Source organism: Oryx dammah, unplaced genomic scaffold (genome assembly GCF_014754425.2).
Source record: "Oryx dammah isolate SB20612 unplaced genomic scaffold, SCBI_Odam_1.1 HiC_scaffold_1, whole genome shotgun sequence".
Lineage (NCBI taxonomy): Eukaryota > Metazoa > Chordata > Mammalia > Artiodactyla > Bovidae > Oryx > Oryx dammah.
This window is the reverse complement of record NW_024070185.1, coordinates 41,177,086-41,191,983: the sequence shown is the minus strand read 5'-3', so window position 1 is coordinate 41,191,983 and position 14,898 is coordinate 41,177,086. Positions and strand designations below refer to the sequence as shown.

The window sequence follows — 14,898 nt, the reverse complement described above, 5'->3', positions numbered from 1 at the left end:
AAGAGGCTTGAAAGGACAAGTCCTGATGAGTCTTCAGTGGGACATCTTCTCTCTCAATAGGCAACATAACGTGTAGCTCTGATGAGTTCACCTGCTCCAGTGGCCGCTGCATCTCCAGGAATTTCATGTGCAATGGCCAGGATGACTGCAGTGATGGCAGCGACGAGCTGGACTGCGCCCCACCAACCTGCGGGCCCCACGAGTTCCAGTGCAGCACCTCCTCCTGCATCCCCATCAGCTGGGTGTGTGACAATGACGCAGACTGCTTGGACCAGTCGGATGAGTCCCTGGAGCAGTGCGGCCGCCAGCCAGTGATCCACACCAGGTGCCCGGCCAGCGAGATCCAGTGTGGCTCTGGCGAGTGCATCCACAAGAAGTGGCGATGTGACGGGGATCCCGACTGCAAGGATGGCAGCGATGAGGTCAACTGTCGTAAGTCACTTTCCTATCAGTGTGGCATGCTCAGCTCTCACCCAGGTATCCACCAAGGACACTTCGGCTGACTTCACCCCATCCCATTCTCTCCGCCTGTAGCTTCCCGAACCTGCCGACCTGACCAGTTTGAGTGTGAGGATGGCAGCTGCATCCACGGCAGCAGGCAGTGTAATGGCATCCGAGACTGCGTGGACGGTTCTGATGAAGTCAACTGCAAGAACGGTAGGTGTCTCCTGGTTGTGGGTTGTTAGTCCACTGATTGCTCTGATCAGACCCACTGATGGAATCTCTCTTCCGTGTTTCGGTTTGCAGTCAATCAGTGCTTGGGTCCCGGGAAATTCAAGTGCAGAAGTGGGGAATGCATTGATATCAGTCAAGTGTGCAACCAGAAGCAGGACTGCAGGGACTGGAGTGACGAGCCCCTGAAAGAATGCCGTAAGTAAAGGGGTTGCGTGAGGACAGAGTTGGACAGGTTAAGTAGACCCAGCAGAGCTAATGCGGTTTGGAGCCTGCCTAATGCCTGGGTAAACTACTTTAATGAGTTAGGTTCAGTTGCTGGGCTTAAAAGTGAAATGTTATGACTTAAAAGTGCTGACAAAGTAGTTCATAGTTTTACCCCCTTAATGATAACCAATCAGCAATAGAGAACCTTGACTAAATACTGCTTAACCAACTGTTAACTTGCCAAGAGATTGGGTTTACTATTCCCCCAATACAGGCTGAGATGTATATCTGCAAGACACATTATTAGATCTTGAAAAATCATGGGTTTGACTAGACTATCTAGACCAGTTATCAGGAATAGCCTGGATTTTAAATGTTAATAGATCAAATATCAATTTGAGTATTGAGTAACTCTACTACCTTTTTATTTCAGATGTAAATGAGTGCTTGGTTAATAATGGCGGATGCTCCCATATCTGCAAAGACCTAGTTATAGGCTATGAATGTGACTGTGCAGCTGGGTTTGAACTCATAGATAGGAAAACCTGTGGAGGTGAGTTGAAAAACAGAGCCTGAGAACAGGGGGTGATGGGAAAGGTCAGAAGATCTCTGGAGGTCATCTAGGAATAGCAAGACTAATTCTAATTTCCCTCCTAGATATTGATGAATGCCAAAATCCGGGAATCTGCAGTCAAATTTGTATCAACTTAAAAGGCGGTTACAAGTGTGAATGTAGTCGTGGCTATCAAATGGATCTTGCCACAGGCGTGTGCAAGGCAGTAGGTAAATGGACTTAGACTGGTGTTGCTCTAGTACCTTTATGAGCAAGTGCTCAGCCAGTGACTACAACAGCCAAAGGAAATATGAAAATAAAATAGTACTTGAGAGCAATGCTAGTAAATTCACAGTGCAATTGCATATGTTAGATAGCAAACCATTGCCCCAGATGCCTGCCTTGGTCAATTCCTTTTGCATATGTATCATGAATACCTGCTTATTCTCTGCTTCCAAAACTTGAGTGCAATTCAAATAAGTAACTTATTCATCAGCTGCCCTGTTTTGTTGAATGCTGTGACCCAAGGATGGCCTTCTTAAACAGTAGGAAGCGCTCGCAGGCCCAAGGGCATAGACTTCAGCAAGAGTACTCCTGAAGTGTTCAGCAGTGCCCTCACTTTTTAAGTGCTCCTCTGTTGGGAGGAAGTAACTTGGAAGGACTTTGTCTTCTTTCAGCAAAACTAAATTAACCTGACTCCTGTCTTGCAGGCAAAGAGCCAAGTCTGATCTTCACCAATAGACGAGACATCAGGAAGATTGGCTTGGAGAGGAAAGAATATATCCAACTAGTTGAACAGCTGCGAAACACTGTGGCTCTCGATGCTGACATCGCTGCTCAGAAACTATTCTGGGCTGATCTAAGCCAAAAGGCCATCTTCAGGTAACTTACAGTTCCATTCTTGGTGTCTTGGTCTAAGTCATTGTCACTGGCCTTTTGAAGCTTTGGAGAATTTCCCTCATCTCTAGTTCCAGTCTAGCATTGAATGTCAGAAATGTTAAATCTAAGGGGCTTCCCAGGTGACGCTAGTGGTAAAGAACCCACCTGCCAATGCAGGAGACTTGAGATGCGAGTTCAGTTCCTAAGTTGGGAAGATCCCCTGGAGAAGGGCATGGCAACCCACTCCAGTATTCTTGCCTGGAGAATCCCATGGACAGAGGAACCTGGTGGGCTACAGTCCATAGGGTCACAAAGAGTCAGACACGACTGGAGCAACTTAGCACACATACACATTAAATCTAAACACTGATTCTTTAATTATTAAATTATTATCCGTTCCTCATTTGAAACTAACAATCACCTGCAAAATAAAAGATGGCTACAATTATAAGATTATAACAGGTAACATCTTAGTTTCTCTGATGTTCTCCCCTTTTTTTTCCAGTTGAGTTAGTTCATAGTTGCTACAACTAGAATGGTAGTGGTAGCTTTTCTTATTAGGAACTGTAGAAACTCAGATGATAGTTACTGAAGCAGATAGCTTCACTTAAGAGTATGGTGTTCTTGCAAGTAGAATGCAGACCAACAACAAGATCACCTAAAGTGTTAGTAATTTGGAATCGGTAAGCAGCGTGGTTACATAATTTGAGTGTTGAACTATGGGGTTACTAGAGTTCATTCTGAACAAAGTAGTTGACCATTTTGTGAGCAGAAAGTCCATTCTCCAGGCTCCGATGGTGTCAAACTCTTAAATTTCTTGTGACCTATTCTGTTTCAGTGCCTCAATTGATGACAAAGTTGGTAGACATGTTAAAATGATCGACAATGTCTATAATCCTGCAGCCATTGCTGTTGATTGGGTGTACAAGACCATCTACTGGACTGACGCGGCTTCTAAGACTATTTCAGTAGCTACCCTAGACGGAACCAAGAGGAAGTTCCTGTTTAACTCTGACTTGCGAGAGCCTGCCTCCATAGCTGTGGACCCGTTGTCTGGGTTTGTATTCTGTGTTTTTCATCACATAGACTTTCAGATGCTATCTGTGTAGGTCAGGAGCTTTCCTTGTGCCTAAAATAGTACTGAAATCCCAGGATTTAACAGCTCCCTACAACAAAGAATTATCTAGTACAAGATGTCAGTGGTGCCATAGTTGAGCAAGCTGGGAATGGACTCATCTCTATGACAGGCCCTCCCTGAGCAGATGACTGCTAGTTCACATGAATGAAACAACAATTCTGATTTGAGATACATCAAAAGCTGTATTTAACCCTTATGCCCACCCAGCTTCTGTGCATTTTTTACACTGAAGTAATGGCAACCCACTGCAGTATTCTTGCCTGGAAATATGGATATATATATATATGGAGATATATATATACACACACACATATATACACACATTCTTTTTCATATTCTTTTCCCTTATGGTTTATCACAAGATATTAAATATAGTTCCCTGTGCTATACAGTGGGACCTTGTTGTTTATCCATTCTATATATAATAGTTTGTATCTGCTAATCCCAAACTCCCAGTCCACCCCTCCCCTCTCCCCCACATCCCTCTTGGCAGCCATAGTCTGTCTGTGAGTCTGTTTCTGCTTCACAGATAGGCTCATTTCTAAATGCAAGTGATTTAATTTTTGTCTGAACGCTTTTATCAGGTTAGCTCTGAATGATCCAACCTAAGTAGTCACATGAGTTGTGAGGATTTTGGTAACCACGTTATCTCTAGGCTTTCATCTAAGTGTGCAAGTTGTCTGAAAGTCCAATGAAAATAAATAAACCTCTCTAGAAACATTTCACTGAGGACTTCCTCCAAACTGCCCCTAAATAATACAGGAAAGCAGCTATTAGCAATTTGACCAAGGCGGTAGTAATCACAATTGACTCCCATGAAGCCTCCCTAGAACACAGCCCAGCCCTGGGTGTCTGTAAAACTTACCAGGTACTCCTCTTTTACTCTCTTGAAAGCATTGGCCTTTCAAAAAGGAAATATATAACCTGTGACTTTGGGCTGAAGTTTAATGTCAGAGTTACATAGTTTAATATAGTTAATAATGAGCTTGTTGATCCAGAGTGTTAACTTTTGTTTACCCAGAACATAACTTTGACCCTTAAGTGGTACAATTTATACTCTAGAGTTTCCCATTTACTCTTTGAACATGTATATCTCAAGCTGCAACTTTATTCCTTCTAAACCACTGAAGCTGATTTCTAATTTAACTCTTCCCAGGTTTGTTTACTGGTCAGACTGGGGTGAACCAGCTAAAATTGAAAAAGCAGGAATGAATGGGTTTGACAGACGGGCGCTGGTGACAGCAGACATCCAGTGGCCTAACGGAATAACACTTGGTATGTGCTTTCTTCCTTCCTCAACCACGGTTCAACTGTCTGCACAGTGTTACTAATCTCTATAGTGAATGCTGGACTATAGCAGACAACTCTAAGGTTCCTTCTTAAGCAGGGATTTGTGATGAGAAGAACCAAACAGTGCAAGTGGAATGGTGGACTTAACAAATCACTTGCTCCATAATTACTAGCTTTTCTACCCATCTGGGGCTAATCTGTGACATGAATTAGGTGAACTCTCATCATAAACACTCCTGACCTAGGTGCCTTACATTTCCTGAATTTCAGGGTACTTCTGGCTCCTTAAGGGGAGAACAACAAAATGCTGGCCTCTTTTAATACGTCTATGATGTCACTAATACTTGAGTCAGTTACTTTGACAGTCTCAGGTACCCCTTGAGTTCCCCCAGGTGTATGTGGGTTCAGATTCTGCATGGTGCTTCACAAGATTTGGGGGACCCTGTTAAGAACCCCAGCTAGAGGAGGAACAGTGAAAGCAGAGTGCTGGATTCCTTAGATATTTTAAATGGAAGCAGACCAGTTCTGACTTCTGACCATTCTTTTCCTACCAGACCTTATAAAGGGCCGCCTCTATTGGCTGGATTCCAAATTGCACATGTTATCCAGTGTGGACTTGAACGGCCAAGATCGCAGGATAGTCCTGAAGTCTCTGGAATTCCTAGCTCATCCCCTGGCACTCACAATATTTGAGGTAAGATGTGTGTCTCACATTTAAGCGTATACCTCTGAGTTACTGTAGCAGATTGGAGAGAAAGAATAGGGGAAGGAGGGAAGGATGGAGGGGCATGACTTGAGAAACCTAAAGCTAAACCTGGGCCATCACCTGAAACCTGGGCCAGTTGACATACTGATCCCTCATAGCATTTTAAGAACCTGAACTTGCTTCTCTTAGAGTTTTACATCTGACGTCCCAACCCAGCCTTAAATAAACTTGATCCATTAAATTGGCAGTAAATAATAATGACCTTAGAGACTGACTCATGTTGATCCTACATGTACATACTAATTTGGGGGTTCTGTTTTAGGATCGTGTCTACTGGATAGATGGGGAAAATGAAGCAGTCTATGGTGCCAATAAATTCACTGGCTCGGAGCTGGCCACTCTAGTTAACAACCTTAATGATGCCCAGGACATCATTGTCTATCACGAACTTGTACAACCATCAGGTATCGTGGGGAAGCAGAGCCCCTCTGGCTACTTTCAGGGCAGCAGCCTGACACAGAGCCCTCTGGGTATCAGCAGCTCCCTAGCAACTCAACTTGCTCCACGATGGAAATTTCCCCCCACTGGACCCTCCCTCCAACCCTTCAGACCTGGTGTTCAGTATAGTCTAACTTACAGGTCAAAGAGCTTCAGAACTTCAGCTTTTAGCTTCCCTCCCACTGTCAGCCTCCTGACTTTTATATCAATCCCTTCCATCCCCCTTGGCATTCATTCCTTCTTGCTACAACTGTTGCACTAAGCCTCCAAAGTAGCTTTTATGCCATCACCTTTCCCTCTCTCTCCACCATGACACCTCTTGTATGGAACTGTATAGATGCTCAAGCACATCTGGGCATGTGGTCTCCTGCTCAGAATACATGACTGGTTCTAGCTAAATGAAACCTCTACGCCTCCCCGTAGCTGGGTTCCTCCCATTCTGTGGGAGTGAGACAAAGCCAGAAGAGCATGCTTCTCTCCTTCCTCTGAGCCTTGGCTGTAAGCTTTGGACCGATAGTGAAGCTAGGTCTGCTCACTCACCTCTTTTCCCACCTCCTCCCTCCATGCATCTGTGTACAGCATAACTCTTTTCCTACTTCCAAGAAGTTTTCTGGCTCTGTGTGTCCTTAGAGCATGCTGCCTGTACTCCTACTATTTATCCTTCATGAGTATTGGCTTAACTTTAGGGGTTGACAGAGCAATCCTTAAAGACAAGGACTCATGTCTTCAGCATCTAGAACCAAGCTTTATGTGTAGCAGGCACTGGAAGGCCCATTTGGAAAAGACTTTTCTTTCTGAATAGGTAAAAACTGGTGTGAAGAAGATGTGGAGAATGGAGGATGTGAATACCTCTGCCTGCCAGCCCCACAGATTAATGACCACTCTCCAAAATATACCTGTTCCTGTCCCAATGGATACAATCTAGAGGAGAATGGCCGAGAGTGCCAAAGTAAGGCTTTTTTCCTTTTCAACCATAAGCAGGACCTACAACAGGCAATAGGATAAAACACTAGCTATAAAAACTAGCCTGGACTTTAAGAATTCTGTTTTAACTCACTCTTGGAATAAATTAGAGAACATATCTGCTACCAACTCTACCAAGAGTTCGTGTCATTCCTTGAGGACTGACTTCTAACTCACATAAGATGAGTTTATAGGTCACTATTCACTCCAGCACTCTTGCCTGGAAAATCCCGTGGACGGAGGAGCCTGATAGGCTACAGTCCATGGGGCTACAAAGAGTCGGACATGACTGAGCGACGTGACTTCACATACTGATTTGTACCAATTAGTCCCATAACAGCACTGACCCAGCCAACTTGCAGATTCTTAAAGTCTTAACATTGTCCTCCAGAGAAAGGGTCTGAAATGAGGCTTAAAGAATGCCAGGGTTCCAAGAAAACTTCTGGCCCCAGTGGGTGACATTATCTTAAACGCATACTTAAATGAAGCTTGCATCTTGGTCTCCTGTCCTTAGCTTTTGACTAAGTGGCAAATTAAAACTTACATGTTGTGAATTAGGATCTCATAATGTGAGGTTTTTATTAGCATGATACTGAGTCCCTGCAGGGACAAGCTCAGTTTACTGAGAAAGCAATTACAAAACAATTTGACAATGAAACTAGTATGCCTGGTAATATGGTTTTGAGAGCATTTCTTGCAACTTCCAGGAACCTGGGACTTTGCCTAGAGAGGTCATTAAGTGTGGCTGTATATCTTTTCAAATTGTCAAATTCCCAGTGCTTACAGTTCTGCCCAAAGACATGTGTATCTGTGGTTTTGCTGAGGTTTCCCTTAGTTTTGACACATCCACCATGCAACTTGGTTCAGCAGTGGTTTGTCAATTTCCCAATGTTAAAATAACCCACCACATGGCTTGTCTGGACTAAAGAGCTAGCCACTCTGGAACCTTGTCATTAACCAGGTTCTTGGTTTTATAATTCAGGTACTGCAACTACTGTGAATTACAATGAGACAAAAGATACCAACACAGCAGAAATTTCTCCAACTTCTCCAATTTCTCCTGGAGGTATTGGGTTCAGTACTGCAAACGGTTAATCTCAACTAACAGCCACACTCTTTGTACCTGTCCCTTACATCATTAGTGCAGCCTTTCCCTCCTTGTTCTGCCCCTAATTGGTAACCTGTATTTAAACTCCAAAGACTTAGAACCTGCAGCTCTTAGCCTGACCTGACTTAGTAAGACATCTGTGAGGGAGCTATTCGTGAAATGGCTATTATAACATGAGACTCTCAAATACTTCTAGACCAGTTGTTCTTGGTATACAGTTGGAGTAGATACTGAGCAGCAGTGGTGGATGCAAAAGGGCATGAGGCTCTCTACCAGGTGGGTGAATGTCTAAGTCTGAATTCAGATCCTCCTAAATGGATTCCCTTTATTCCCCTGTAGGGATCAATTTGACCACAGCAGTATCGGAGGTCAATGTTCCCCCTAAAGGGACTTCTGCTGCCTGGGCCATCCTTCCCCTCTGTAAGTACATTCCCCACACATCTGGATCCAAGGAACTTCATAGATACTGGATGGCTGTTTCTAGTCCATCTAGAGAGGCCCTTCCCGTAGCTCCTTGTATTGTCACAGCACTCTGGACACTGAATCACCTTTACCCCCTCCCCAAGCTGGCCTGCTCATTTAAGAGTCCATAACCTTCTCTACAGTGGTGTCCTTAGCACGGCAACTGGTAGTCATGAAGGTTCAGTTGTTATGTACAAGGTTCTCATTGCTTTCTACTTCAGAGTTGTTTGTCTGGCTTTATCCCGTTTCATAATAAGTCCCTTCCAGTGAAGAGCACTTTCCTCTTCCCCTTCGAAATATGTATAATGCTTCATACAGAGGAGATACATGAGTTCTTAAATGATTTGTTGAGGAGTTATAGAAGGTACATTAAAAATAGTTAAGCCTTTCCAAGCCCAGCGAGAAGAACCTCTAACACTGTACTAGGGCATGTGAAGTGTGAGGCACTATGCTACAGTGGTCTCTTTATCCTAAATTATGGGATTCCAAGCTTAGCTAACTCATCAGGAGGACCATCTGACGAACTCTCCAGAAGCTTCTGAAATTTGAACTCGATCAGCCTGGGGAGGAGCCAAGGACTCCACAACTGCCCAGGACAGAGGTGTCTAGCTATGCATCAGAGGCTATAGAACAATACAACCTCTGGTCTGAACTTCTTTTAAGCTCCTACCCCATTTATATTCTAATTTCTAGTCATCTCAGCTTCCTAAAACATGAAGAGTTTATTAGTTAACAATCATGGATTCTTTAGCATCCTCCTTTTTTTTTTTGTATGTTTTGAGACTAGACCTTGGTTAGTCACCTTCTAACTTTTTTTCAGTGCTCTTAGCAATGGCAGCAGTAGGTGGCTACTTGATGTGGCGGAATTGGCAACATAAGAACATGAAAAGCATGAACTTTGACAATCCTGTGTACTTGAAGACCACTGAAGAGGACCTATCAATAGACATTGGTAGACACAGTGCTTCTGTTGGACACACGTACCCAGCAGTAAGTCAGCTCTGTGTCTTTATGTACATGACTTGCAGTCAGACATTTTAGAAAGGAGGCTACAACACAAGCTGTGATTGCCTGGGCTGGAAAGAGCCATTAGGACCATGGAGTCACCAAATATTGGGTTGGTCAAAAAGTTTGTTTGGGTTTTTCCTAAGCTATTATGAAAAAACTCAAACAAACTTTTTGGTCAAGCTGGTACTTCATCTACTCCATGAAGATTAGACTGTCTAGCCTGTTAGAATTTAAGTCAATTGACAACTGTCTACCCTGAACAGAATGACAAATCAACTTAAGGACGTCATTGTACAATTTAAGATATTTTGGGTTATGGAAGCTACGTGTAAATATTAGCATGAACCAAAGATCTCCTTTTGGAACTTAAAGCAGGTGCCTATAGGGTGGATGACTTAAAGTCAGTGTATTGAGCAAGGTTCATTTAGCCAAGATGACCAAATGCTTGAAAATCACCTATCCCACTTCATAGAGCTATTCTTCCTTTCAGCACTGGAGTCAGTCACTTGATCTTCAACTGAAACCAACATGGATTGTTTAGCCTTCACTTTTGGAACAGTCTGAACAAAACAAGTGCAGAGCTCTGGTGAAGCAAGAGTGGTGGTCAGTTCATGCCACATGTGTGTCTTCACATTTTTATCCACAATCTAAGATCATTCAGGAGAATAGGCAGAATCAGTCACACTATTTTCTCTCTCTACCCAGTAAATATAGTTGAATTCAAGTTAAAATGCATTAGTGATGCAACTCAGTACAGTTTGGGGTCTGGCTTCCCTTCTGGGCACCTTTGGTCTCTGAATGAACAACTCAAAAACAAGGTTTGCTTTAGAAAATGAAGTTGCTACCAATAAAGGAATCACCAAACTCATGCCATGCTTTTTCTGTTCCACAGATATCAGTTGTAAGCACAGACGATGATCTAGCCTGACTTCTGAGACAAGTCATGACCTTTGAGGTCTGAACCAGTGAAACCCCCCACTTTGGAATGGTAACCAAGCCAGCAGCTGAAGCCTCTTTCTTCCTCCCATCTGGAAGAACATCAAGATACCGGCGTGGATCAAGCTTGTATACTTAATCATTTTTATATTACTTTTGTAAATACTCCCATCCACATGCTCCTTCAGTTTTGGATGTGGTTACCAAAAGCATCTGTAACCCCTGAATCTCTAGACAGTATTGCCACCTCTGGCCAAATATGCACTTTCCCTCGAAAGCCATATTCCAGCAATGAAACTTGTGCTATAGTGTATACCACCTGTACATACGTTGTATAGGCCATCTGTAAATATCCCAGAGAACAATCACTATTCTTAAGCACTTTGAAAATATTTCTATGTAAATTATTGTAAACTTTTTCAATGGTTGGGACAATGGCAATAGGATAAAACGGGTTACTAAGGTGAAATTGCCAAAAAAAAAATTTGTAAACTAATTTTGTACGTATGAATGAAATCTTTGACCTCAGTGGAGGTTTGCAAAGACTAAGTGTTCAAACTACTGTACATTTTTTTTTCCAAGTGCTAAAAAACAATTAAACCAAGCAGCTTAACCATGGTTTGTGCCTATTCCTCTAGGATGAACTTCTGTAAACAGCCTGAGTAGTATCAGGTGTTCTAACTAAATATATGAGCTCTAGATCTTGATGTTGTATAATGAAGCCTATAATATGGCTTCTCTTACAATTAGGTACTAAAAGAATGAGGTACCACTTAATACTTGCCTCCCCAAATATTTGTTTGGTAAAAAAAACAGCTAGTTTAGCTGGTACCTAGAACCCTTTGAGGAAATTTTCTACTCCAATTAGTTTCCTGATTCAGTAACATATGCTAAAGATTTCTATCCATTCTTTCTGTACTTGTCTCAGATTTCCATGTCCTAAAATTATGTATCATTCAAGGAAAAGTGCCTTCCAATGCATGGGTAAGAACTTTCTTCTTTTACACATCTACACCATCGACCCTGAAGACAGCTAGGGAGGTCAATGCCATTCTTGAACAGTCTAAAGCAGTGGTTCTCAGTGGGGTTAAGGTCAGCATCCGCATCATCTAGGAACTTGTTAAACACGCACATTCTTAGGCCCTACTCTGGACCTGCATCAAAAGCTCTGAGAGCAAGGTCCAGGAATATGTGTTTTCAGAAGCCCTTCAGGTGATTCTGATGTAAGCTAATATTTGAAAACCACTATTTTAAAGTGACTTCATGGAGAATCTATAAGGTGATCTAATCTGTCGGGCTTGCTGGCATAGAATGAATACCTTCCATGGACAATTTTCCAAATGTTTAATATGAAGAGTAGAAAAGGACACTGGGTAGAAGAAAAAGTAGCAGACAACTTGTGTAAGATTTCCATCAGATGGGCCATTTCTTTCTCTTAAACCTCAGGAAGCCAGCAAGCAAGGGAAGAAACAAAGCTTTAACCCTGGAAAGATGCTCCAAGCCCAAAGCAAGGTGACGGTCCACTGCAGAAGGAGCTGCAATCTTTGCAGATTGATCAGTGCAGTAGCCAAAGGAGAAGAGAAGATATTTTTGAACAGCTAAATGGATCAGTGGATGAGTCAGAGTCTACTTGCATATGGAATGTAAATAAGACAGTTGTCCTTTGGCTTGTGGCTTAGGTGCAGAGATCAATAATCCTAGATGAGAAGGTGCTTCTGTCATCTTGTTTAATAGATACCCTCTTTTGATTCCAGTCAAATGGATGAGAGTGAATTCTGGTGTGGACCTTTTTTGTGGGGGTGTGAAGGTCAAGCACACAGAGGAAAAGGATGAAGTTGTAAAGGTAGGCATCTGTGCCTGCCACCTGTTGCTTCATCTGCAAATAGTCATTACACTAAACAGGATGCGGCCTGCTCCTGTGAGGTGTCTGGAGCGTCTGTTCTATAAGTAGGTGAGCATTCATCCTATATAAATTCTAAAGGCCATTTGGTTGACTGGGACTTTGACCTTGTTCTTGTATAAAACCCATTGATAGGTTTATTCATTTAGAGCAAAACAGAATGCCTTCCTTGGAAGCTTAAAGACACCAGTGTTTCCCAATATAAGGATTATACAATGTTAGTCCACTATAAAGCCCAAAGCCATAGATTTTAAGAATAAACCCAAGCAGATCCTCCATCATCTCCTGGATCCCAGTCCCTGGTAGGACTTCCAGGCTTTAGGTCCCAATTTCCAACCTTTCAAAGAGTCTACAGCATCTCATTCTTTCACCTTGCTCTCTACAGAAGTAACCAAGGACAGAAACACTACCTTAAGAGGTGCATACTCATTTGAAGAAATGTGGTAACTAGATATTTCTATGGAAATTAGAACAGTTGCATGGCTAGTCAATTCAGCATGAAGTAATAGTTCATGGGAGACTAGAGCCTTGTGCATGGGGAGCTACAAGAGAACTTTAAGACTCCAATGTAAAACCTATTGGCATAAGTTTGCTATGTCTCTAGAGTTTAATATGGGAAATGAGAATTAATTAAGAGGTAAAGTATGAAGCTTGGCAGACACTAAAGAAGGATGTTTGAAGTTAAATGAGCCTGTCATGCAAGTCACAGAAAGGAAGCCCTCTAGAGACTTTACCAACTGCTATGAAGACTGATGATAAACAGATCTGTGGCCTCCGGTAAAGAAATTCAGTCAAGGTTTTGAGTCCAAATTTTTAAATGGCCTTTGCAAGCTATCTGTTTGGTAAGAAATATTCCTAGTTGTTCAGTCAGCTCTTAAAACATTCTTACAGCTATTTTAAAGCCTTGGTATCATTTCCAAGCCTCTGGTGTTCTATTCTTGATGAACACAAGGCAAAAAACTGGAGACTTCAACTCGGACACTTGCTTCTGTTCCTTATATCTTTGGAAATCTGATAACCCTTCTCAAAAAATGAGAAGACAGGCTTTAAATAGCAAAGATATAGGGCATTGGAAGAACTGCCTCTTCAGTTAACACTTAGAAACAGAAGACCTAAATTGAAGACTACCTTTTACCTATGCTCACGCCCAAGCAGAAGATTCTGAGGGGGTATGTGCCTGTATCATGCAGTCTAACTGGAGTAATTTCCTAGAATTCTTACCTTGGGAAGCAGTTTATTATTTTGAACCCAACAGAAGTTGGAATTCTTGCTTTTAATGGTGGGGAAGCTCCTAAAACATCTACACTTTTGCTGTAACAACTTACATCCAAGAATGAGGAATACAACCTGTTGGTCTTTATCACTCATTTGGGGTCCTCAGCTTAAATGGACCTAAAGTGTGGAAGTTCTGGGAAACATAAAAGTTGATCTTCACAACAATCTGAATAGGTAAGTATTATCTCCAATTCGTAGATATGAAAACTGAGGCAGCAAATAATGGGTGATTCCAAACCCTGTGTGCATACTGGCACTCCTCTCAGACAAAGAGGCAGTGCTGTGTAAAGGTTAAGTTGAATGTCACATTATGTGTTTGCTGAGTTTCCTTTACTAATGACCTTGGATGTTTCTGCAGTTTCTCAGACACCCATAGTAACTGGCTTCCAATATGGCAGCACGAGGAGGGTATAACGCTAGCACCTCCATGTCAGGTTGGCACAGAATAAATGTTTGTTCAGTGCCAGGCCTACAAGATGCTAAAAGTTCCAGAATTATTTTCCTTGGCCATGGGAAGTAGAGTAGATCACTGGATTACAAGGTGAAAGATAGAGAGTCCCCAAAGGAATTTATAAACATGCAACATCATTCCTGTGTATGAAGACATTGGGGAAAACAAACTATAACACAACATATCTTAAATATTAAGGTTCTCATAAGGACATACCTGCCCAAGACGACAGAAAGAACTGTGACTTGAGTCCATGGGTTGATGATGCAATACCTAACCCTGGGTCTTAGGTATTCTGGAATCTACCCATGAGACCTGGGCATTGCTCACATTTCACACATGCACAGAGGGGAAAGAACTCTTGGAATGAAATGACTGGCTTTGACAAAACTCTTGTTTTTTAAAAATGTCACTTGATACCAAAATATGACTTAAGAGTATATAAGGCCTCAGAAGTCCAGAGCGTACAACCAGTTATCATGCTCAGGATCTTCAGAATTCTAGAGGCACATGTTGGAACACATCCCATCCTGCTGACCTGTAGATAAATATTTCTTTTATTAATAAACTGTACATGTAACTTAAATAAAGTTTATTTTTGAGAGGATTATTGTGTCATTGTTTTTTAGTCACTAAGTCATATCCAAGTCTTTGTGAACCCCTGGACTATAGCCCACCAGGCTCCTCTGTCCATGAGATTTCTCAGGCTGAAATACTGGGTTGGGTTGTTATTTCCTTCTCCAAGGGATCATCCTGGATCAGGGATGGAGCCCACATCTCCTGCATTGGCAGGTGGATTCTTTCCCACTGAGCCACAAGGGAAGCCCAAATTGTTAATAATAGCCTTTCCTT

At 42.4% G+C, this 14,898-nt stretch overlaps 1 protein-coding gene across 2 annotated transcripts in view; it reads left to right on the top strand.

The window, feature by feature from the left end:
* The window catches only part of VLDLR (very low density lipoprotein receptor), a 38,543-nt gene extending 23,893 nt beyond the window's left edge, over positions 1–14,650 (top strand). The window contains exons 5-18 of one of the 2 annotated variants that reach the window (XM_040245454.1): positions 61–432; positions 535–657; positions 748–870; positions 1,313–1,432; positions 1,537–1,662; positions 2,143–2,314; positions 3,150–3,368; positions 4,606–4,724; positions 5,294–5,433; positions 5,768–5,909; positions 6,746–6,892; positions 8,354–8,434; positions 9,297–9,466; positions 10,377–14,650. In XM_040245454.1, the coding sequence (XP_040101388.1) occupies positions 61–432; positions 535–657; positions 748–870; positions 1,313–1,432; positions 1,537–1,662; positions 2,143–2,314; positions 3,150–3,368; positions 4,606–4,724; positions 5,294–5,433; positions 5,768–5,909; positions 6,746–6,892; positions 8,354–8,434; positions 9,297–9,466; positions 10,377–10,412 (2,090 nt within the window). In that variant the 3' untranslated portion in view covers positions 10,413–14,650. The remainder of the gene's footprint in view (positions 1–60; positions 433–534; positions 658–747; positions 871–1,312; positions 1,433–1,536; positions 1,663–2,142; positions 2,315–3,149; positions 3,369–4,605; positions 4,725–5,293; positions 5,434–5,767; positions 5,910–6,745; positions 6,893–8,353; positions 8,435–9,296; positions 9,467–10,376) is intronic. The other variant, XM_040245540.1, reaches the window with a different exon arrangement.
* Positions 14,651–14,898: the final 248 nt, after the last annotated feature.